This window comes from Haliaeetus leucocephalus, unplaced genomic scaffold (assembly GCF_000737465.1).
Source record: "Haliaeetus leucocephalus isolate CR32 unplaced genomic scaffold, Haliaeetus_leucocephalus-4.0 Scaffold889, whole genome shotgun sequence".
Lineage (NCBI taxonomy): Eukaryota > Metazoa > Chordata > Aves > Accipitriformes > Accipitridae > Haliaeetus > Haliaeetus leucocephalus.
The window spans coordinates 4641525-4667351 of record NW_010973325.1 but is presented as its reverse complement, the minus strand read 5'-3'; the positions used below and the strand labels follow the sequence as shown (position 1 = coordinate 4667351).

Here is a 25827-nt window from a genome sequence, read left to right as displayed (position 1 = left end):
GATAGGGGTGTAAAGGAGTGAGTTCCTATAGCTTAATTCACTTTTCTAGTTCTTTTTTTATTCTCCTGCTGTAATTAAGCAGGACATGGGTGTTGCATGATGTTGTATTCCTTGCCAGAACGGAAGACATTTTAAGCTGAACTGCTGAAGAAAATCAGTTATCGTGGAAAACAAATTCTGCATGCATAATTGACAACACCTCGTAGCACTTACGTGGCTGTTCTCCTCAGAGGACAAGTTGGCATTAATGATGGTAAATTATGACCTGGGCATAGTACCAGTTTTCCTAGTCATTTCAACAAATCAATGTGCAGGTCTTGCTTTATAAAGCAGCATGTGGCTGGCCTGGGGCCCCAGCGGCTTACAGCCTAGCCCCTGGGTTGGTGTGGCCGATGGTATTGCCCATGGCAGTTCCTGGACAGGTAGCAGGTGGCACTTCCCAGAAAGTGAGATAGGTTGTGGCTTTGTTGCAATGCCCTTGTAGGATCATCCACGCTGTATTGAGGAGAAGTATTTTAAACATAACGTGCCAGGCTAGGAGGTAAAGCTGGAGCCTGGCTTGTTCCTGGTGGCTTGGTGGAGGTTGCAGAGGAGCCTGTCAGTGCTGGTGTCCTGCTGTGTGCTCATGGTTCCTGTAGGTCAGGTGTTGGCAAAACTGCTGTTAGGTAAAGTGTTATTACATTTATTATATCCTCTGTTAAGCATGCTACTTGGAAGATATGAGAGAGGGCTAACGATGTGTATCTAAAGCTGCTGGATTTTAGAAAAATCTTTTTACAGGTTACTCTTAATAGCAAGATAATTACACTTGTGGAGAGTGACACAGGTGTGATCATTTCCCAGAATAAAAGGCCACCTCTGTACCTGCAACATGCCATGCAGTGTTGTGTGTTGTTGGACCGTAGTTCTGACTGTGATGTTTGGAGTTGGTCTGCAACAAGCAAAACGTGGGGTCTCCATTTGCTTTAAGGGAAAGACCTTCATTCAGGCTCCAGGAGTCCAAAATTTTGCACACATTACTGATCTTTTAAGCATATGAGCAGTCCCACTGAATTCCAAAGTCTTGCTGCATTCAGTAGGATTACTTATATCCTTAAAACTATGCTTGTGGGTGAGTCTCGGTAGAATCAAAGCTTTTCTTGCACTGAATTTCTCTGTCCCTCTGCGTATCTAAAATATTTAATCATTCTGACAAAAGAAAAAAATGGTGCAGGAAAGTACAAAGCTGCCCTTGTCTATAGGGCAGAATATCTTGCAGTTCGTTCATGTTTATTTTATCTACATTTGTTCTGCAGTTACTAAAATTCTCTCTTACCTGTAGCTTCTATGAGAAAATGACTCGCCTTGAAAATGGTGTCAGTTTTGAAGAACAGGTCAGCAGTTTTTCAATGCACTTTTAGTATGCTTCAGATGAATTCTAGTCATCATTTCTTTCCTACTGGTGTGGGCTGTCAGTCTACGTAACATCTGTGTCTTGTCTGGAGGGGCAGAGGTGGCCCAGGACACCCACAAAGTGTTGTGGTAGAGCCCATCGTACGGTTTCTCACTGCTGAGATGGGAAGAAACACAAGCGAAAGGCATAAAAACCAGTTGGAAATGTCCCCGCTTCCTCAATTCTGTGTCTGGCTTTTGTCCACATCATGTTTTGACACCAAATCTGCTCGGAAATGCATTGCAGTGCTTGAGCTGAATTTAGGTCAGAGCAGCTCCAGATGCAACACATAACCAGTAAGTGACGATGTGTGTCTTAAAGACCTGTGGTTGTTTATTACTTACACTTCTTGATTTGTTTTCCATTTGTTGTAGGGTTTTCAAGGGTTTGTGCTGAAGGTATTAGAAATACTTAATAAAATTCTGAAATTTAGAAACCACAGTCAAAAACAGTTCCTTTAAGTGTGAGTATTATTTTTTGCTTTTTGAATATGAGTAGCACTAAGACCTTCTCAAGAGAGCATCTTGTAAAAAAAGTAAAGTATCAGCACCTGCCAAATTACGGAATAGCTTTTGCTTTCAAAACACCATCACAGTTATGATGTAAAATGTACTTTTTGGATTTACTTAAAAATTCTGTGAATGCGCCCCTACACAAAGCAAAGTAATTATTTTTCTGAAGGAAGTGTGGCCTTTGGGTGCTTTCAAGTCTAATGCATGATACCCTGTTGCAAGACAGACATTTGTTAAGGGCAAGAGATCAGTGTTTACAGTGCTGGTGTTAGGACTGGATTATTAGTAATCTAATTAAGAAGGTTACCAACAATTTGAAGGGATTATAAGATTAGCAATTATCTGTGTGTTTATTTGATTAAAATAAACGCCCGCAGATTTGGCTGCCATACCTGGGCTCTGGTATTTGGCATCAGAAATCCCATTTAATTGGAAGTAGAAAACCAAACAACAACAAAACTTTGTGGTTTGATTCTGTTTCTGTGATGACTTTAATAAAATGTCTAGTCCTTAATTAATCTTTGCTCTATTTGCACTGAACTGCAATGCACCTTAGTATTGAAAGCCATTTTGGAGAAAGGGTTTTTAGGGTTTTTTCTGTAGGGGAGGGAAGAGCATTTTTTTAAAATACTACACCATTAATTTAAAAATTAATTTCTGAGGTACTGGGCAGAGACAGTAATTCCGTAGAATACTCCTTTCCACAGGGCTGGGGTTTTGTCTGTAACTTTGCAGTTTAGGTCTGGTATCGCTTAGTGAATCTTCCCAGATTTATTGTTTGAAAAACATCCAACTCTGTATGATTGCGAGTGTCATCTCATTGCAGAGCCAAGATCCCAGAGGCTAAAGTGAAAGGTCCTCATTCTTTTTCACCTCCTACTTTAGATCCCCCAGCTCTGCCTCCTGAGGGCATTCACTCACCTAAGGAATAGTATGAAGAACTTATGTATTAGAATTTGGTTTAATATGGATTTTCCTGGGGAAAAAACGTCAGATCCTTAGAAGCCTTCACAAAGGTGGTTCTTGCCCTCAGGACAGGTGCCGGGGCACACTCCTCAGAGCATTTCCCAGCGTCTGAGCCACAACGTCACACAGGCACAGAGTTTGATGGGAAAAAAATGATCTGGTAAGGAATTTGTTGTTCTAGGAGCCCACAGGTTTGCAGTGGGGGGAAAAAAGGGCAAAAGGATAAAAATGCATCTACTTTTCTCCCTGAAAATACGAAACTTGTACCTGCTCTCACAGCCTGACCGCAGGATGACCTGCCAATATATCACTGGCTATATGTCATTACGTAAACGCATGAGTGATGGTTCTGTATTTAGAGAACAAAGGATTCCTGGTTTTCATTTCCACAGGTTACATGCAAGTTGGGAATGCTATTTTTAATCTTCTCTTTAAAAGAAAAAAAAAGAGAGCAAAGACAACATTTTGAGATCTGAACTGACAAGTGGCTTTGGCTTTCTGACATTTATGCCTTATTTGTATATTTCTTCTCGGCCTTCTCCAGCTGCTATTGCATAAATCTTCCACGTTTTTTCCACTAACTGTATGGGTGGAGAAGACAAATTGGGAAGTTCAACTTCCTTCTCAGTGCCTGTTTTTAGGAGCTTTAGAAGTTGTCCAGGATTTAAAATTGGCCTCGGTGGTTTATTTTTTTTTTTTTAATAAAGTAAGCTTTTATCAAGCCACTGCCCTTCCTTGCAGATGTGTACGTGGTACAAAGCAACAGCTCCTACAAAGCGGCAGGGTGACTTTTCAGCTGTGAAGGCCGAGGTTGTTCTCGCAGTTAGCACCACGGTACCCTCAGGGGTGGTGATGTTGGCCGTGATCCTGCAAGGAGCCGCACCTGCCAGGCTTCCAGGTGGCTCCAGGCAGGGATCCTCAGGCTGGCTCGGGCACTGCTGCTGCTGTATTGCAGCACCGGCACAGCGTGCCCGGTGCTGCTCAGCCCCTCCTTCCCTAGCTCTGGGGCCGCGGGTGGTGTGCTGGCACTGGCAGCCAGCCTCTCGGCACAGAGCCCACACAGGGTGCAGCGAGGATTGCCTGTGGTGCCAAATTGTCTGTTATCCACAAACCAAGACCCCTTTGCTCCAGCTTTTCGTAAACTGGACCCCCGAAATGACAGCCGCCTGTTGGGTACAAGGTAGAGAGATTAAAAACGGAAGCATAATGTAATCTTTAAAGTAACTTGAAGCAGGACATAATCAGGTCGTTGCATAATTATTTTCCTCATTCCTCAAACCCAACTCATTGTATTGTTGTTTTAATAGTACAAATGCACTGGACACTGAAAAAAATCAAGGAAGATTGACAGGCATGGAGAGAAAGGTACAGAGAGTGCAGAGTTCAGAATGCTTTTCACAAAATGCCATATTAATAGTAAACATTAGTGTTGGCATGACTTACTGTCAAATATACAGGTAGCAGGGTTGTAGGTCTAGTTTTGAACACTAAGTTTTATAACCCTCGTTTTGTTTAAATAGCTTGTAACTATTAAATGGAATTAGGTCAATTATTAGCAAGTTGGACATGGTCACCGTATCCTTCTTCCTTCCATTTTTGTAGTGACAATTCATCTTGCTTCAGCTCCGTGCCTTCCTCCAGCTACCTGAGGTAATCACTCAGCCGAGCCATAGGTGTTACGACCAATTGCTTGAATATATTCAGCGGTTAAATATATCCTGTTCTAAAATGGATGAGATAATGGTGATTTAATGAAAACATGTCAGCAGCATCATTTGTAAAGATACAGGAATTTTCTTATGAGTCTAGTGGTTATGTCTAGCATTTGTATCTGCACTGCTAGACCTCTGCTTGATGTTGTTCTTATTTCCACCTGGTAATTTCTAAGGCAGCTAATCATATACAGATATTTATCTGATACTTTTTCATGTGCAGCTCCAAAGTGTGTTGTGTGTGGGAATAAGAAGGATAACCTGTCTGCTCTAGATTACAAGTAGGGAAACCCTAATAAATTCTGGTGCATAGCATGAACGAGTTTGGGAAGAGCAGGCTTTGAGTCCTTCCCATTGAAGGTGAAAGGTTGCCATGTCTCTTCACTCTGCTAAAGGGAAGGCAACAGGCCTACCTCTCAACAATGGGTGAGGTGGTTCTGTTGGGGTTTTGGGCGTAAAATGCTCTGGAACCGCTGGAAGGATGTAAGTCCTCATCATCCTTCCATCCTTTAACTCCTGAGCCATTAATTTTTGCCCTGTTGTGTTAAGTTTTCTTGTCTTAAGCATTGACAAAGTAGTATCCTATTCCAGTAACTGAGAATATGCTGGTGAACCACACAGCAGCCCTGCACATTGAAGGGCTGCTCATGAAGTTTGTGTCCAGCATGACCTTTACCTTTTGTGAAGCATGTCCTTCACACAAGGTAAAGGTATGAGAGTGCAGCGTTAGAGCTGGGACAAGGATTAAGGAGTGCAGAAGGACAATGATCTGCCACTGCACCTCATAAACTGCAATAAGGAAAACGTAATTTTACCAGGTGTTCTGGAAGGTCTGCATTAGACCACTGTTCCCACTGTGTAGGAAGCTAGTCGCCTTCCTGACTTTTCCATAGAGCAAATTTTTCAGTTTTCTTAGTTTGCACTGATGACGTACTTCACGTCTTACATGCAACCCTAGAAAGCTTCTTCTCTGGTAGGACGTGTGTTAAGAGCCCTCATATTCCTCAGATGGTGGATATCTCTAGGAACTCCAGATCCTGTCTATGTCTTGGAGCCACTAAGACATCCTCATGAGAGCTGGTCCTGTGATCCAAATGTTAAGCCTTGGAACTAGTGCCAGCCCTGTTTAAGCTCAGCACTTACCAGGACTCCAGCCATGTCAATTCTCTGGGTGATGTCAACACCTGACAAACATGTGGTAGGTGAAAGCAAACAGATATGCTCTCATTTTGCTCAGGATTTTAACACACTATTCCTTTCATTTACACATCACAAGAAATGCATAGATCTGAACACAGTAATAAACATGCATGTGTGTTTTTCCTGGCCAGGAGAGTTCGCCACCCTGAAGAGTTCACTTTTCTTCATCTGGGTTTTCTGGGGGCTACTAGCATCCTCTTTTTTTAATAATCTGGTTTGACTTTTAGACATGAAATCTCTTGGCAGCAAGTTCTCTTGCACTAAGCTTGGACTGGTGCCACAGGTAAACACAAACTTCTCGTGACTTCCTTTTAAGTCTGTGTTTTGTTACCTTTGCTTCTCCTGTTTGGGGATTTTCTGCTTTCTCTTTTATCAACCTATTGAGAACTCCAGTCAAACTGGTTTTTCCTTTCTGGCAATCACTGTATCAGACTTATTATTCCAAACCACTTCCAGCAGAATAAGTGATCTTTAATTTCCAACAACCAGTGCTGTTTCTAACCTGGATTTGGCATTCTTCAGGGCTTGCAGCTCATGGTGGATTTAGTGTACACTAAGGATATCCACAGTGCAACAACTTTTGGAAACAAAACCATCAACCAGAATGTGTAAGTTGCACTGAAATAGTGTTTCCATATCACAGCAAGATAAACTTGCAAGTAACAGGGAAAGCTGTGTTTGCAATGTCCAGTGAAAATACATTCTGTTAACTTTTGACATCCCCTGGCAACCTTGTGGTATATAGCTGGTGCTTGTAAACCTGATGCATTTTACAGCTCCAAACATTATCAAGGTTTTTTCTCACAGTTCAGCTTTCCTGCACATAAAAGTCCAAGTTCTTTTTGAAGAATTCACCTGAAGAGGTGGAGGTGAGATCTTCTATGCACTTTAGTTAGTGGGACATAAAACCAAGGTTTTGATCTACCATTCTGTCTAAAGGCACATTCTTCAGGTCCTGATGAGACAGTTGCGTTGTGCTCATGTAGCTCATCTGTTGTTTCAGGTATTCCCTGCTTCCCTTCCAGCGCCAGTCTGTGTAGTTGCTGGAAGATGTTAAACAGTTGTTTCCTTCAGACAGTGGATAAAGAGATGGTAATCTGCCATACATCAGCTCACAAAGCAGTCAGGACCCAGATCTCTCTGGATAATGCAATATGAGCTTTCTGTTTTCATGTTATTATCTTTTGGTCCTCTGTTCAAAATTGCACTTATAATTGCAGAATGTGCTCCATGTAGGCTTGACATTGCAGAACTCAAATCTGTGTCTATATAAACGCTCCATGGGTGTATCAATATGCATATAACGATTATTGGCCTAGGACTGTCCTCTCATGAGGCAGAAGAAAGTTCAGTGAAGTCAGTGGATTCAAGCTGGTGTGAATGTGGTCAGAAGGAGGGTTTACATGTGCTGGTCGAAGCCTCAAATTTTATCAGTGCTTCATTCTTAGTCCATGTTTTGGAGCAGCTCAGCTACTTGCACCCCCAGGAATAAAACATCTAATCACATGCAATAGAAGAATATTGTCCCCTTTTATATAAATAAATAAATAACCTTTCCTCTTCTTTCTGTCTTTGCCCATCTTCTTCCCTTTTCTCTGAGATCCCACGTAGCAGAAGTTGGCAGATGATGAGTCTCGTTTCTGCTGGAGCCTGTTAACCTTTCCGTGTGAATGACAGTTTTCCAGATTTAAGTCTTAGTCAGTGTTTATATTAAGAAGAGGGTTAATGATGGTCCCCATAGGCCCCTCGCTCGGAAAGCAAAAACATCTGCTAAGCCAAAAAGTGGTTAGTTTGCTAAATTTAGAAGGAAGAAATGCATTTCCCAAAATTCACACTGCTTCTTAACAAATTTAGGGAACCAGTGGGGGCAAGAAGTTATGGAAGTCATACTGTTTGTTCATTTTTTAGTTTAGTTCATGTATTTTCAATTAAAAAAATAAAATGAGATTGCTATTATTAAGCAGAAAAGGGGTAGTACTCATATATCTGAAACGTTTAATGCAGTTGAACTTCTTGTGCATTTGTTTAGGTTAATAGCTGGACACGTGCCAAAGCCTGTGAAGCTCAGAGATGTTCTGCAGTACATACTGAGAAAAGACAACTTGGCAGTGGAGAAAGTGAGGTTAAAATGGATGTCTGCTAGGAAGCACATAGACTAGGAAAACTCTTCTACGGATTTTAGCCATTTTTCTTTATCCTCACCAAAGGCGCTCCCGATTGCTGCTAGCTGTCTGGCTCCTTGCGGGAAAGGGTAACCTGGTGAATGGCGATGAGCCCTTGGTTGCAACCATCATCATCTGTCATTGCTTTTAATGTCTCAGCCAAGGTCATTATCTGTAAACAGGGTTTAAACTAGAGTTTTCCTGCTCCATGGATTACGGGGGAGCATAGTTTGCTGGTACCAGTAAAGCGTCTCGTGGTGGCTTTGCTCTTGATGACTTCATGGTGGCTGGGGCAACAAAAGGAGATGGGTTATACGCTTCCCTGTAGAGCTGCTTGTGCCACCAGCGGGCGGTACGGACCCTGGGTCGACAAAGTGCCATCCATCGTTTGCGTGTCTAGGAGAGATCGCCATCGGTGGCCTGAGACCCTTCCCAGTCTTGTTGCCTCTCTGCCTCGAAGGAAGCTCAGAGCAGCCCGTGCAGCCATGGGGAAAAGCTGAACAGCCCGGGGTGCCACGTCCTGGCTGCCACGTCCTGGCTGCGTTTCGGTCTTCCGGGGTCCAAATGCTTTAAACCACAAATCCTCAGACTTTACTGGCCTGTTAACAAGCCAGCGGGTTTCAGGCATGACTGTACTTCACTCTCCCTCAGCCTCACGTTTAACCTTTTCATCTCCTGACAGAACAGTTTCCTTGCTGGCAAGCCGTGAGTTGCTGGTGGGTGAAGGTGCGTTTCTGTGGATAAATCCCACTGTTATTTGGTAATCTCCAAGCAGCCTTTTGCCGACCCCAGGTGAGGCGACATGAGGTCTGCTGGGAGGTCGGCAGGTCTTGGGAAAATATGGTTTTGACAATTGGAAAAAGGATAAACAAGGTAAATCAGCAGCTTCCCCTCCGTCCCTGCTGTCCTCACCCCTCTTCCAAGCATGTGTCAGCTACGTGAGCAGCTGAAGAGGTGGTTATAGCGGGCTGACATTGGTATTGAAATAGATGCTTTTTGAGTGCCAGGAGCAAAAAGGAAGTCCGGGGAAGCCAGCACTCTTAGCAGGTGCCAAAAATGGTTGACGATGAATACCAATACATAGATTTCTAACCCTTCAGAAATAAACACGCAATTTCGGTAGCATCTTCAGTGTTTGCGCTGGGTATTTTCTTCCATAACAGCTTCTGGAGCAATTGGTCATTCAAAACCATAAGTGAGATCCAAAACGGATTTCGGTCCCTCTCTTCCTTCTGCCACCTCGTGCCTTCGCTGCTGTGCTTGCTCTTGCTCCTCATGGGAAGCGACTGCAGAGTGGTGTGGAGGGAGAGAGGGGAAAAACTCCACTACCACATGGAAGCTGTAGTTAAAATTTAGTGACTGTTTAAGTTTGACAGGAAAATCCTTAGCCATTAAATTTTACCAATGTCTTCTGAGGGATTTTGGCCAATGTTTTCAGCAAATTACTTGGGAAAATTAATCCTTTTGGGGTTAGAATGTTTTGGGGGGCTGTTTTCATTATGTCTTTCTCGGTTACCAGGAAATATATCAGAATAATGTGAGGTTGCTTGAAGCCCAGGTGTGGATCCGAAGGTATTCTCGAAACCAGAAATCCATAGCTTCCTATTTCCAATATTGCAGGAAGAATTAACAGGATTGTAATCCCTTAGCTGATAAAAACAAAAGATGTTTTATGGAAAGAAAGAAGGGAAAAAAAAAAAGTTTAAATCTTGATGTTGTCCCTGATAACTGCAACAGGAAAAAAAAAAGGTGTTTTTTCAATTTCAGCTCCCTAGAGACCTGGGTAGGTGTTCTCGTGGTGAAATGTCTGCCTCACCTGTGACTTACTGCAATCCAAAGAGGGTAGAATTCAATGTCCTGGTCCTGGATGGTTTCATATAGTAGATTATGGTGCTTCTGCTGAGTTTTGTAGCCTGGCTGAGGAGTTTACAAAGCTCTTAATGGTCCATCAGAAACGTAAAGGTTTGCTGACGCTGAGAACTTACTTGGGGATAAATTTGAGATTCTTCACTCTAAGAACTTGAAGCTACAGCCTTAAAAGATTTGCCACATTACCTTTTTCTTTTAAAGAGATGAACATTTTGAGGTGGGTTTGATTTCTTTTTTTCCGCAGAAACTTTTTGATACAAGGCCTTTGAAATGTTGGGGTGAGAGCATTAAAAATGGTGGAAGTAGACAAAGATTTATTAAAATGTGTAGTTTGTTGTATTGATCTGCAGTTCAGCACTTCATCTTCCCAATTCTTCAGATGTCAAAATACACTTACAAATATAGCATGGGTTTTGTGTCTGTCATATTACTCTCAAGACATGATTTTTCTTTTAATTGTGATTTCGTTTGTGGGGTCAGAATATCTATGCAGAGCCGCATAGTGATTTACCCAGTGAGAAAAGGATTTTCATGTACGATTACCTCTTTATTTGTGCAGTTATGAATCGTTTTTTCAGAATTCTTGTATAGCTGCTACTGCTGCTCAAATTGCCATGGTTTTTAAAGAGAATAATGCTTATTGATAGTTCCCACATGCACTGGCAGGCACATCTAAAACCTGTACTTTTGTGTTCACAGCTTGCATAATATAAAATTTAGAGTTTGCTTGTCAAACTAAGTGTCAGCTGAGTTTCCTAGGAAACTCACTGAAGATATTTATAAAACTACAGATCAGCTTAATAATAGATATAATAATGTCAGTAGCTCGTGATTGGATTTTTTAACTTATCAGTCCATTTTTCTTTGCTTTAATTTGTTGGCAAACCAAACCACTGCATTTCCCAACAGAGCAGTGAAGACCTTCCTTCCAATATCTTGCTTAATTTATTTAAAAAAAAAAAAAGTACTTTGTGCTGTTCCATGTAAGGAAATGTAAAACATCCTACTGTAAAATTGTGAAGAACCTAAATGTCATACTAATTATCAGACTAAATCCTTTAATAAATAAAACCACAATTGTGAAGTAGAAATAGAAATTTATATGTTATAGTTTTATTCACGGTTGAGTTGAATGCATGAGTTTAAAGTCCATTGCACATGCATGCAAAGCAGTCACTGCAGAATTAACATAAATCCTGAGTATGGGTTTCTACAGAAGCTGCATAAATAGAAGACCTGTCAGTATTGTATAAAGGCATTATTCTGTGACAATAATTTTATCCCTGAGCTGAAAAAAACAGGATCTAAAAAGAGATGATAAGTAATGCTGGTGTCCATTTTTACTCATTTTTCTGCTATTGTGTTTTCCTCACACTGATTCTTTGAGTGGAGACATGAGCGTTGCCACAGTTGGAAGGTATCTTCGTACTTTAGACACTTTAAATTGAAATTTTAGTCATGTAAATTTAAAATTTTCTGATGTGTGTGTATATATATGTATAAAAGAATGTATATTATGCCAGAACATAATTATTAGAGGCATTTAGGATTAGTAGAAATGAACATTCTTTAAAAAGCAATTTAGAAAAGTGATTCCAGTTTTCCCATTTTAATACGGTAATGAGAATGAAGTTAGCATATTTAGTAATGAGTTGTCAGCAATACTGACTCCTTATCTCATCTGGAATCCATTACTTGTACCTACTACGTACATTTGCCTGTCAGAGCTATTTTTTGATACTGTGCTAATTAGCCAAGTAAGGAGCTTGTATGAAGGATATTTAAGAACTGATTTTCTTTTGAAAAAGTAAGAATATAGCTTTTTGTGTTTCAGTGTCTAGAAATCTCAGTGCACGTTTAACGTAGTTGCAGAAGAAATCTTAGGAAGCCTGTCCATCACACACTGAAAAGGTTAATTCTCTGTAAAGCTACAAAATTTGGCCAAATCCTAATAGTAGTTGCATGTTGATTTATTGGATGCTAGTGATACCATTGCAGCTTGATACAGCAGGGTGGCAGGTAAAACCTTGCAAATCATTGCATTTATTTTAATATAGATCGCATGTGGCCAGCAGCCTTATAAGCATAAAATGTTACGGCTGCTACATCAAGTGATATTTTTTAAGCGCGTGATACTTGTCAGAGCTCTCTCTCTCTTACCTGCAGCATTGCAGTTTAGGGCATTTAAAACGGATCCTTTTACCAGGAGGAGGCTGACGATTTTTCCAGGAAAGACAACTTGGGCTGCTGCATAGGACATCTAATTAGGAGACTTAACTCATTCCTGACCCTGCCATGGATTATTTGTAGTGTAATTCTGCATTAATCCTCTGTTCCTTACCATAATTTGCCTGTTTGGAAAATGCAAATGCTAAGAACCAATAACCTTCTTGAAGTGCTTGTTGTATAGGTGAGAAAGATGTGAATTGGTACTAAATACCACATTTAATAATTTTGGATAAATTCTGCTGACATGACCTTGGTATTGGGGAGACAAGATATATCGTCCCCGATTTATACATCAACTCCAGAAGGAATGCTTCTGCAAGAAAAACACCGACTCATGCCGCCTTGTGAGGTTTGTGATGGAGTCGCACAAATACTCACTTCTGTCCACACTCTTAACCAGAGCCCTTTCTGTGTCAGCCCTAGCTGAGGACCATTTTCTCCCCTGACTTCTGTTGCATTTAATGATCCTGAGCTGTGCAAGCGATTGCGCTGCCCACAGCAGTTTGCTAGCTCTCCCTCAGGCTCCTGCCTGTTTTCTGCAGGCTTGTTTAACCTGCCGGCATTACCACCTTACTGCGCTCAGAGACCTGGATTTACCCCTCTGCTCACCTTTTACCCTGATGAAAAGTAGCTGTTTCTGGGCCCATGGGATCAAACTGTTAGGAAACTGTGAAGATGACTTTGAAACGGACTTGGAAATAGAGGAGTGCTGCCTGAACAGCCATGTTAAGGAAAGTTACTCTGTGTTTAAGAAGAGATTCAGGTTGGAGGCATTTTTGGTTTAAGATTTTTTGCCTTCTTTTTTCATCTTGTGCGCTGCAAGCATGAGCTGAGAGTCGTGTTAATGATAGGTGCACCAGTCAAAAATACATCACTCTGCTCCGGTGCCTGTATTAACTGGGGGGGTAACTGAAATTAAACTTCACATAATCAGTATTCTCAAGGTGCTGAAAATTATCTGACCAAAATGTTCGGTCTGAATACAGCTGCTTTCTCATGGTGACTGTAGCTGACTACAAAGATGTACTTCTTTATCTTTATGTAAGTTTATGGTGGATTTTGGTGGGGGAGGAGGTTTGCTAAAAAGGTGATTTTTCTTTAGAATTTCTTCAGGACAGTTTTGTTATCAGGCACCCCTCATGTTGTGTTAAACAGTGATTTTTTTTTTTTTTTTTTTTAAGCAACTTGTCTAGCCATCACACCTTGATCATCCACGAAGAAAAGCTGGGTATTCTAGCTGTAGATAGTGCATTTTGTTTCCCTGTTATAACAATGAAGGTTCAAAAAGGAAAATAGTATAAGTAAATATATACGCAGTGTATTTTCTTTTCCTTTCAGTTCATATCCGTGGGAAAGTGCTATGAGAATTACAAACAGGCTTTTAGGGGGGTATTTTTTCAACTGGTCAGTGTGTGTGACCCCTGTGTTAACAGTGAGTCACACTATAAGTCAAGAGTTCACTGTTTTTTTGTCTTTCCCACTGCAATTAAGCAGATTCCACATGCACACCCAAGTAAAAGTGGAAAAAAACTTGCCAGTTGGTAAAGAAATCTTGATAATATTGGGGCAGGATGAGTCAGCTGGTGGGATATTCACTGCCAAATACCAAATAACAATGCAGAAATTCAGGAAAGCTTCTAAGACATATGGGCAGTCCAGGGAAAATGAGGCAGCCGGGCTCACACGAAATCTAAGAAATGGGTGAACGTGAGAAAGGAGAACCTGCCTGTTTTATCTATACATCTAAAATCACATTTTTATGTCCTTAATACTGCCATTCTAACATGTTCTAGGAAAGAATTAAAGCTTAAAATGTTTTTTTAAGTAACCGGAGAATGTGGCTCCCCCCCTTTTTTTCTGGTTCCCTTTTCTCTTGCCCTTCCCTGCAGTTGTAAGTTTCTGTTTCACCGTACGCAGCTCACTGAGTTATGGTGACATAGACTCAAACAGGTTAACCTCTGCTTCGTGTTTTGCTTTCCACTTCTTACGCTTTAGTTGCAGTGTTCGAGGGCAGCATGTCAGTCCAAAGCTATTTGTATATATTAACAAGCATTTCTGCTAACATTACTGAGGCCATCATTAACATAACATTATGCTAGATTAGCATTATGCTAAATAAAGGCAACCCTTAACCCCATTTTCTTTTTTAAACCTCAAAATCTTTTTTATGTCTAAACAACTACATAATGTTATATGACACATGGTTAGTCTTGGTATTTATTAGTGGACCTCACCAAATTGTAATATTGAACTGCATTTGGACCGCTTATGGGTACCGCATAACAGTAAGTGTAGAAGCGCTGTAACGAAACAAAGTCTGGGTAAAAAGTTGTTTGGCTCAGGAAATGTAACCTCAATCAATGTACGTAAATCATCGCACTCATACCTTTACCACTGGACTTGTGTTTTGCTTTGCAGCAGGAGTCTAAACCAGAAAAGGTAGTGACAAGTGTTACACTAGACAGTATTTTACATATCTAAGTGCATGTTTATTTTTCTTCTAGCTTTTTAGAAAGAATTGACAGTGTCAGCATGGATGACTACACACCCACAGATCAGGTTGGTATAACTTAATGGGGTAGGGTCTGAACCAAGATGCCCGTTTATGTAATTTATTTTAGTCCCAACAGCAGCTGAAATAGGGCATACCACATAGTACCAAAATACCATCTAGCAGTTTAAGTAATGGATGTTAAAGAAGAGGCTTTTTGGTGGTGCAAGCTTGTTTTTTACTGTTATGATATGTAGGTCAGTGATTCCTGTAACACGTCTGTTATTTCTTCTTGCTTTCCATTCTGTGTCCTGCAAACAAAGCAAAGGGAACAGAAAACAAACATAAAAGCCTGTGGTTTCCCTCACCAGCCTTGACTACCCAGAAGCAGTGTTTTATTGCAATGGTGAAGGTGGTGGAAACCCAGAGGGAGGCTTCCCATGTCCATCAGATGAGTCCTTCAGAGGCAGAAGCCTGCAGTGGATACACTGTCCAAGCTCAGGGGAGACCACCAGTGGCAGCAGCAGACTTCTCTGCGGGCGTGCAGACACCTTCTTTCCAGCCTGTGCCCATCTCCTATAGGCAGGAAGGTTTCTGTTTAAGCCTTATTTGCACAACAGTACACTTTTTTCCCAGGTGTCATGATCCGTCTTGATGGAGTGCTCTAATGACGAATGCACTCAGGAAAGTTAAGCCTTAAGTGGCACAACCTTGAAGTAAGAAAGGGCTTCACCGTGGTGCACAGGTTCGGCTGCCTTCCCTGAGCTCAGGCTGTGTGGTTTCCTTGGGCTCAGATGTCTCTTCGGCAAACTTATCCTGAGGTTGTTACTTTTCAGTGCTGGTATCCCACTGTCATCTAGTAGTCTCAGCCAAGACTGTGGGCCACATCATAAACTGCAAATACAGGTAGCAGAAGAGAATCCCTGCACTGGATAATTCAGTCTAACCATGCAAGGTGTATAACGGGTGGATGCCCTTAAAAAAATACAATTGCTAAATCTCATTGTGTAATCAGGGACTGAAATTCAGAGGAATGAAGTGACTTGCCAGAGATCGCACAAGGAACTATGCAGAGCAGAGCCTGTTCCTTCAGACCTAGTTCAGGTCTATAACCACAAGCCTGTCCAATTACTCTGTATCCTGAAATAGAAGGCGGTAAAAAGTAGTATGCGTTGTATTATAACGTGAAACTTGTATAGTCGACCCAGTATAGGATCAATTATTAAAGCCCTCAAGACATTTTCAGACCAAAGCAGTAGCACTGGGATTTACTCCATCTAGACTTCATGGTCTGATTTTAGCATCGATACCACTCAGCTGGAGAGAGAAGTCAATGAAGCAAAGCCTCATTCTTGTGTTCATTATTTATGTTACTGTTGGCCTGTTTGTTCCTGGGAGGCCTTTCTCTACCTGGAGCAGCCATTCATCGTCTAGAAATTTTTCCTGATAATTCCTTTGGGAACAAATGCCCCGTGTCTCCAAAGATAAGAAGAGGTCTTTGGTATTTGTCAGGCAGAAAACTTTTGCTCTAAAGGAGGGATTCTCTTTTGCTTTTGGCTTTTCATCCTGTTATGCTCTATCAGTTGTCCTGCCGATTTCACTGGTAAAAATCACTACTTTCCTTTTTTTCCCTTACTTTCTTTAATTTTTTTTGCACCATCTCAAAATAGTGACTGAGTCCAATAACAAATAAATGTCAACAAGTCACAGAAAAAGACAGTAACATATAACTAAATTAAATAAGTGGCCTTCAGCAGAGTTCATGCGGCTGTCAAAGCAGCTGAGGTTTGCCAGCTACCAGAGTACTTGAAGCAGTAGATGGTAGGGTAGGGGAAAAAAGGCAAGCTGTGTTGGACTCTGTACCACTGGCTGCCTCCTTCCCTCCCTGCGTGGCAAGGAAAGCTAAGCTAGACCGAGCGGCCTTTCCCTTGCCCCAGGAAGGGAGAGCTTCCTGGGCAGCAGCCGTGCTGTGCCGAGAGGCGGCTGCTCAGAGGGGTTCATCCCCATCAGGCGGCCAGCAAATTTCTCCGGCCTCCGGTTCTGTTCTGCACCCACTGTCTGAGCAGCAGTGCTGGATAGTCAAGGTTAAAAATGCTGCTGGTGATGACGGGGGCGCACGGTGAGCTAGCTGCCTGAGGTATGCATCACAAATTGCTTTTGCCTACTTCCTTTGAGAATCTAGGAAATTATTATTTTTTTAATTATTAAAAGAATGTTATTTACGTTGTAAAGTATTGCTAGTTCGAAAAATAAGAAAGAAATGCCAGATTTGCGTACAACCTAAATTCTGTTCACTGTGCTCTGTAATAGAGCTTTAATTACTCAGTCACAAGCTATTATTTCGATAGGATTCCTGTCTCATTCAGTACAAAAGAGGGCAGAATTAAGGTTGCCTGGGCAACTGTAAATCTGGAGTTTTCTAACAATTGAATACTTGACTTTACAACATAAATAACATTTTTCTTAGTTTTATGTAACTTCAGAATTCATTATCCACGTCACATACAAAATTGTATGACCATCAATAACAGGTTTCAGTGGGCAATAAGGAGGATGTATAGTGTCTGCTGTTTTTTGAATGCGCACAACCCAAATGCGGAGATGATGTTTGTGTAGATCTGCTGTGTCAGTATGGACAAATGCAGGTTTACCAACAAGTCTGATTGAATTTTAATTAAATGGAACATTTAAGACTTTTTGTGGAAAATAATATTCCATGCTTTTAAAAACAGAATGAGGTTAGAAAAAAACCTTATTAATCAGCTTCTGTGTTCTCATTTCCAGGACCTATTAAGATGCAGAGTGTTGACATCAGGGATTTTTGAAACAAGATTTCAAGTAGATAAAGTAAATTTTCAGTAAGTCTATTAGTAATAATTTATGAATATCATACTAATTTTTAAAAACTTAGTTCAGATGTCTGTGCTCATGTATGCTTGGTATAGTAGGCTTAGGATGGGAGCTGGTTCGGGGGTTTTTTGGTTGGTTTCATTTTTTAGCTCTCTTTCCATAGGTCCTAGTAAAATTGCCTCATACTTTGCAAAAAGAGCTGATATTAGTTATGTGTAGTAGTGATGTTCTATTGTGGGTTTGTCTGTGGCTGTTTTTATGAACTGGTTCATTGATGTAGCACTGTAAACTCATAAAATACTGTTGGAGATAAGATCTCGCAGAAGTCGGTGGGAATCCTGCCATGAGTCAGACTTTGTACAGTGGGACAAGGAGAGTTAAATGTCTCCCTCCTTCCAGAGGGCTGCAAGCTCTGTGTTTGTCAAAGTTTTACGCTCTGTCTCTGTAAAACACCCACTTTCGGGCTGCCTCTGCTCAGTGTTTCTTGTCCAGAAAGGTGGCAGTGCTGATGGGCAGAGCTGCCCCCATGTCCTGCTCCTCCTCACAGAGATGCGCTCTCCCCACCACCCTTCAAAATATGCCAAAACCTGCCACATGCGCTTCTGTGGGCTGGAAAGGCCAACACTTGCCCTGGAAAAGAGTATATTTCTCATTTTATGGGTTCAGTAGCCTTCTCCTGGCAGAGCAGGACAGGTGGAGCTGTGCAGCTCTCTGACATGCAGTGCAGCATCAGCAGAGCTCTTGACATGCAGCGTGGCATCAGCAGATCTCTCTCCCCTTCAGGCAGTATTTTACTGCCACTGTCCTTGGGGCTGTCAGATTTTTAAACTGAACCCTCGTGCTGCATGCTTCGTATGACTTTCCTAGTGCACATGAGTGATATAACATCCTATGGCTTTTTAACAGCATGTTTGATGTAGGTGGCCAGAGAGATGAGAGAAGAAAATGGATCCAATGCTTTAATGGTAAGTAAAAATATTCCACATTTTTATTTTGAACTTAATCTCTGAGGTGTGAGCAGCTTAGTATTCATATTCACACAGAGTGTGTCACTGATACAGGAGTCCAGTGTTATAGGTAATTTCTTTGGGTATTTTTGGCAGTTTGGGGAGTAATGGCAGCGTTACCCTAAGGAGTATATGCTGGGATAACAGAGATGTTTTTTTCACTCTCCTTTCTTTCTTTCGTGTGCTCTACCCAGATGTCACGGCTATCATCTTCGTTGTGGCTTGCAGCAGCTACAACATGGTAATAAGGGAGGACAATAACACAAACAGACTACGGGAATCCCTGGACCTTTTCAAAAGTATCTGGAATAATAGGTAAAACATACCTTATTTCCCACCCACCCTCCCCAATTTAGCTACAGTTCAACTCCTTACAAAATAGGACCCCCCTTACTATATGCTCAGATTGCTTATTCAGAAGATGTCGAGGTAGGGCCCGGTCACACGATGCCCCCATGGTGCATACCGCTCCTCGGTGGGGGCCGGGGCGCAGGGAGGGTGCACACGGCATTTCGCCACTGCCACCAAAGTGACGCAGGGCATGGGGACGGCTTGAAAAGGGCAAGCTCCCTGTGCTGGCTGCCGCAAGGGAAGTGGGGGAGACCCCTTCTGGGTGTCACTGTGCTGCTTGGCCGACACCGAGAGCATCCTCCAAATTACATTTCGTCTTCTCTTGAAATGCAGCAGGAGCAGCAGTTAGCTGTTGGCGTTGCATTCGATTCACCGGCTGGCGCTGCACTCAACACCTGTGTGGGCAGCTGCTCTCCTAAGACTCGTCTCTGAGGGCACACAGTTTCTCTGCCTTGTGGGATGATATTTCATGATATAGATCTCATCTAATTGTAATGGCCATTAAATTGCCATTCTGCCACAGTGCATGTAAATTATAGATACGTAACCAAATAGCAATCTGAATAGGTTCCTGATAGAGAGTAAGTAAAAACAATACACAAAATAAGGTAATGAAGTTTTCAGCACATACCTATGAGGATGCTCTGCACTGAGAAGTGATTGATGGTAGAGTGAGGAAAAACGTTAAGCTTAAGTCCCAAAGGCACATCATCACAGTGACGGCTAGGTATTAACTGGGGAAGAAGAGAGATTATTTTCTTTTGATTCATCAGGTGTCATACAGGGCACCCTAAAAGACAGGATATCTCTGTGGATGAACAATAGTTAAGACAGAGCAGTCTGGGGGAAGGCAGCTTTCCAGCCTTTTTCTTCTGCTTCAGCAAAACCAAACAAAGTAGACAGTAATATCTGTTTCTGGACTGCGGTACTTTCAGGAAATGTCATCATTTTCCCAACTCGATATCAAAAGGATAATTTAGAAAACAGTATTTGAAGACTGCTCCCTTCAGCAATGTCTACTGCAGTTTTTGTAAATGTATTTACAGATCCTATAAATATACCCACCAGCACAGGTGCAACCCCATCAAAACAATAATTTAGGTCATCTTTTTTTTCTGTTGAAGCATGTTCCACATTACTTTGCTTTCTGTCCTTGCAGGGATAGCCAGTAAATTTTCTATTGAAGTGATCTGTTTTCCTTGATTAACGTGTCAGAGATAACACAAACACTCGGTTTGTTTTTGGCAGGTGGTTACGGACCATTTCTATCATTTTGTTCTTGAATAAACAGGACATGCTGGCTGAAAAAGTCTTGGCAGGGAAATCAAAAATCGAAGATTACTTCCCTGAATATGCGCATTATACCGTACCTGAGGATGGTAAGGTTTTTCACCACGCGGGGGTTGGACCTGGTGGCATAGCCCAGCCCATAGTTCCTCTGTCTGTCTCTCACACACACGCAAATCCACAAGCACGCACTGTTCCTTAAGGCGAACTGTTGGTCAGGTAAGGAGCGTGCTGGCAGCACGTAGCTCGGAGGTGCCCCAGCACGGGCAGGGTCTGAAGGGGCTCTGGCTGCTGGCGGGGGGGCGGGGGGACTGCAGGGGGCTGGCTCCAGAGCACCTGCCTTCCCCTCCTTTGGAGCAACCCACGTCCCAGGAAAGCAAAGCTGCCGGGCATGTGCCTCCCTGCCAGACGCTTCTGCCTGGGCCTCCCGTAGTGCTGAACTTTGTTAGGGATTTGTTAGACTTATTTTGTGGCCATTCTGCATCCTCCGACACTGTAAACTTCAGCCTTTGCAAATACTGATGGGAAGCCCAGCAGACCAGCAAGGGAACTTGAATGGAGGAAAACCACATCAATAAATACAGAGAGAGCTGTGACAATGGAGCTATTAGCATGGGTTCGGTTTCTTATCATTTCAAGAAGTACAACGATTCATGCACCGCAATAACATATTGCATAAGTAAACTCTGGTCTTATGCCAGTTTATACCAGGCAGAGGGCTTCCCAAATATCTCGCACCTGTGTCTAGCAAAAGTGGTAAAACTTGCCCTTTCTGACCACTAGCCTCTGCCTTACCCGAGTGATGCCCCTGGCGCAGTGCTTGCAGCCGCCCGTTGGAAAAGGCTTTCCTTCTCCACTGACCATCAACAACAGCCTAGGTTATAGAAGTAAAGATGGTAATAAGCTATTTTCAGCTTTCAGTCAGGTCTGGAATTTCAGAACTGTGATACTGAGTTTCAAGTGGAGAGGATAAATAAACTGTCCTAAAATCCAAGTTAACCTGGCACCAGTTTTATAATGCTAAGGAGTTTCAGAAGAAATTTTCTGTCACCATCACACAGATTATATATACAGAGTTTGGGTAAATTTTCAACCTTTTTTTTTTATAGTAAGCCAGTTGTCAGAATAAAGTAGCTTTTGGTGTTTCTCAGTGGGATTTCACAGCGGATATCCAGAGTGATCCAGAATATTCACACATGAAGCAGCTCTCTATTTTTAACCTGTAGTTGTTCATTTATTCTTTAATTTCAGCTGACATTATTTAAGGACAGCAGCACTGAACTCTAAGATGCTGCTGATTTTGCTGCTACTCTGTGTGTACCCCCAGCGCTATAGATAAGAGTAAAAAGTAGGTTTCCATGCTCTGATAAATTCTGTCCTTTACCATATTATAATCATCTGATTTGGTATCTTAGATGAGGAGAAATCACACTGAAGGGAAATGAATAGGTTATCTCTTCACTGTATTGTTTTTTACACTTACAGTAAATATAGTTGTTACATGGCCTAGATGTAGATGACTTCTTCTGCCAACAAACAGTTAGTACTGACCAATGAGTCTCCCACTCAACAAGAATTTAACCTAAGGCCCCTTGATGGGCAGTATATCTAAGTATTCTGCTGACTTGGGGCCTGGAAATGAAATACATGTATTAAAAGATCTTTTGACGCTATCATGTTTTTCAAGTGTAATCTTGTACTAACCATTTTTCAGCCCAAATTCCTGCCTGCAGAAGCTTTATTCAGGACATGCTGTTCTGCTGCAGAAACTGAACAGCTCAGCTGCTTTTTCTAGTTATATTTTCTGATAAAAGTTAAACCCTAACTCCCCTCTTGTTTTGTATCTATATGAACAAACTTGTGGATGTGAGTAAACCTCTTTATGATACGACCAATGACATTGATGCAATGATTTCAGCAATTTTCAGGTTCCTAAAACATGTTAAATGCGTAGTTAGGTTTTACAGTACCTTTCCATTTTAGAATTACCTATCAGGAATTTCCTGTGGATATTTAACATTTTAATTTCTGTATTGAAGGACTAGTTCTTCCTTATTGAATCTTTTATTATGAAAAGTAGATTATCATTTGCTTTTCATGTTTCTGATGTCATTTATTTTTAATTGAACAGCAACACCAGACGCAGGAGAAGACCCCAAAGTCACAAGAGCCAAGTTCTTCATCCGGGATGAGTTTTTAGTGAGTAATTTTGATCTTATGTGTGATTCTATCATAGGAAATACTGGCAGATGGTGTAGTTTATTTAGGGAAAACTGATGGGTTTTTGCGGAAAGCTAGAAGGAGAGGAGAACGTCTGGCAATTCCCTAATTCTTTTCAGCTGCCCATCTTGCAGAACCTTCCCCAGTGCTTGCACATTTTTATGCCCATTCTATATAAAGTCACCTGCCCTGCAAAGCGTCACACAGCAAGTAAGTGCTAGTGCTGAAAACGGCCATGTGCCTGCCTGCTTGCTTCCAGGTTTGGTGTGGGTGCCAGCAGCCCTCCCTCTCTGCACAAGGGGGGCAACGCCGAGCACTTTTTGCCTTGCCAGTTGGTGAGGTTTTCTGTGGTTGTCTTTACCTGTAAGATGCTACTGGCTGTTGCCTTGAATGTTTATTTTGTGTATCCGTCCAGTCCATGTTTAAGCAAATAGGCTTTTTGGTTGATTTTTTTTTTCTTTTCATCCTGCATTCCTCCAAGGGCTTTGGCAGTGCTGAGCTGGCAAGAGGGAATGAACAAAAAAAGCAGATTTTATCTTTAAATAAGATTTCTGTTGTGCCAATGAGGAGGTTTGCCTCACCCTAGGACTGGTGTCATGGCCCTACTGAGCAATCATAAGAAAGTTTCCTTGCCTGGTCACAATTATTCTTGCAATTAAGGTTTCCTCCAGAGCTGGAGCTGAAGAGGTGTTGTCTACATTTCGCAGACAGAAGCAGTTATCAGGCACACAATCACAGCCCAGCACTGCTATCAGAAACAGAGGGCTTAATCCGGTATCGCCTACGGCTTCACTCCTATCGAGTCACACCCACAGTGCAAAGCAGTAACAGAGACCAGAACCAAGGCTCATCTGTCTTGCCCTACTGGTAGAAACTCTGTGGGGCTGTTAGAGAGAACAAATTTAATCATTAGAATTAAGAATTTTAAAGTCATTACGCATTTACAAGTATTGTTAGGATTTACGGCTGTTGATGCAACAAGAAAGAAACAATTAACTGTGTTCACACCTTGGGGTTTTCCGTTCACCGCCTTAACCTTCCGGATTCCGAGGAAAAATGTCAGAATGTGCTGTTTTAACATAAGAGTTACGGAAAAAAAAAAACCAAACACTTGAAGCCAGATCTCTCTTGTGGTAACGCTGAAATGCTGTGAAGCAGGTGATGGTATCCAGTTTGGAAGGAGGGTCTAAGAGAACCCAGTTATGGGGAAACTAGGGGGAAACTCCCCACCCTTATCTATTTTCATTATTTAAAAAAACCACACCAAGGGTGAGGCCCTTGCCTGCCATGGCTCACGGGCGTTACAGAAAGAGGCCACCTACGAAGCGGGTAGGGAGGGGAAAGGGTACAGGCATTGCAACCACATAAAAAACCACAGTGCGGCTGCAGGGGCCCTCGGCAGCCGCGGGTGCTGGGTGCAGGAGAAGCCTTTGGGCCGGGGCCACCACCCGGCATCTGCCAGGCAGTCCCCGGGGCTCGGGCGTGGGGCCGAAACAGGGCTGAAGTGGCTTTCCCCGCTTTCCCTGCAACCGCCGCAGCCCTGGCAGAGAGCATCTCCTCCGTAAGCAACGTTCGTGTGTCTCCTGGGTTTGTGGTTGGGTTTCTCAGCGTAAAGAAACAGGGATGCAGTCATTTGAACAGTTGCTTTAAATTCTTGGGCTGTTTGAAATGCAAGACTTTCAAGTGAGGTGTTTCTGCTCCCACAAATGGTCTGAAGAGCCCGCGTGTGCCCCGAGTAATGGAGGCTGTGCACGGGCCCAGCAGGGAGGGCGAGGTGGGCAAAGGCCGAGTCAAAACACCGACTTTCAGGCTTGTGGAGTAGGCAAAAAAGGCTGTTTCGGAAAGAGGGGGACAAAGGGGATGGGGGAAATAAGCTTGGCATACAGACCGGGGAGGGGTCTGATGTCCTTAGCCAGGTGCAAGGAAGAAAAGGTGTCTATTTTCTGCCTACGGCCTTCTTGGCTCTGCTTTACACATTTCTTTCCAAGTCCCTTTATTTATGACCTTTTCCTTGTCCCGCTCTGTTAAATTTTCAGACATTATTCAGAGAAATCTGGTTTTATTCATTTGAAGCTTTATTGTGATTTTTATCGTGGTAGCGGGTCTGCATAAGGTGTGGATATGTGTGAAAATCACCACCATGGGGCTGCACCCTTTAAAACTCTACCTGGCTGTGGGCACTGGTGGTGGCAAATTTAAAGCATGTAATTCAAAGATTTTTTAGAAGGAGGTTAAATGTAAACACATTTCCAACAACTGTTGCTACGTGGTGGTATATGAATATTAGGAAGGCAAAATACATGGGCTCCTGATTTTAGAATTGATGCAGGGGCCTGTAGCCTCTGGAGGCATTGGTGGCCAGCCTGGCTGCTCGGCACCGCTGGTTTTTAATGGGGGGAGTGGTGGGCGAGGGCTGACGGGACGTATCTTATAGGAAGTTCTCCTTCCTTTGGTTCAGGCACGTCCTTTCTCCTCCCAAGCTCTACACTGAGGCAGCATGCTCCTGCGCTTCTTGTTTAGACTACTCCCCAGCCCCATGGTGGTGTTTTGTACACAGGGCTCTCCAGCTGCTGATGTTTCATTTTAATACATCCCCAGTGTATAGGTAACCCCTGTTAAAACAGTGGCACAGCTTCTCTGGTTCGTGCTGGTTTTTAAAAAATCTGAATCTGGAGCTGCTGTTCAAACACACAGACCAGGCTCCCTCAAATCGTGCATTTGGCTCCTCGCTGAAAACTGTCGTCCTGACCCCCGCAGTATAGGGACACCGCTATTAAATGCTCACACTTGTGTTACAGGAAAGTAAATGTTCTTATGTTGCTGTCCCAGGGGATATTGTTTTTCCCCTCTGAACGGGTGCTAAGTAATACACTACTATTCAAAATGAGTTTTGAGTAGGGGTGAAAATACTGCATTTATCTTAAAATGAGCTACAGAGCTGTTGGGACCAAAAAAAAAAAAACCTAACATTTTGGAAATACATCCTTTGACGTGCCTTATATGTAACCAGGTGTCACCAGAACATTGTGGGCAGCGTACTACCATAGACATTAGCGGAATCAGTGCATGAAAAAGACAAGCAAACACTTAGTGAAAGAACAGTTATCTTACCAGAACACAAGGAAAAGATTGAACATTGGGTCGGTGGGGTGGGGTGCTCCCTACTGCCCGCATCTGGGTGGCACCGAAAGCGTTTGTACGTTGTCCCTCACTGATGGCATGTAACGTTTAGTCCCAGAAAGCGCGTGTCAGAGGAGTCTGATCCCCGTCTCGCATCCTTACAGTATGTAACTGCTGTCTGCAGACCGTACAGAGACATTAATGCGCTTGTTAGAGCGTACTGAGAAGGTGCTGCTTGGAGGAAGCGCGCTGGAAGGGATGAGAGCAAGGTGGCAAGTGCAGCTGGAGGTTGCACGTACAGATGTGGGTCTCAGCACAGAGCAAAAGGGCCACGGACCCCTGCAACAGGCCAAGGCTGAACGCTTCCAAGGCTTGTGAGTTAAGAATGAAAAAGTGCAGCAGTAGTTGTGAGGCAGACT

The 25827-nt window shown here is 42.6% G+C and overlaps 1 protein-coding gene across 3 annotated transcripts in view; it reads left to right on the top strand.

The window, feature by feature from the left end:
* GNAL (guanine nucleotide binding protein (G protein), alpha activating activity polypeptide, olfactory type) overlaps positions 1-25827 on the top strand; it is a 119043-nt gene that overhangs the window by 89536 nt on the left and 3680 nt on the right. For 2 of the 3 annotated variants that reach the window (XM_010583328.1, XM_010583329.1), the window contains 6 exons: positions 14587-14641; positions 17358-17431; positions 18330-18388; positions 18625-18745; positions 20030-20160; positions 22200-22267. In XM_010583328.1, the coding sequence (XP_010581630.1) occupies positions 14587-14641; positions 17358-17431; positions 18330-18388; positions 18625-18745; positions 20030-20160; positions 22200-22267 (508 nt within the window). Of the gene's footprint in view, positions 1-14586; positions 14642-15432; positions 15483-17357; positions 17432-18329; positions 18389-18624; positions 18746-20029; positions 20161-22199; positions 22268-25827 lie in introns of those variants that run through there. The other variant, XM_010583330.1, reaches the window with a different exon arrangement.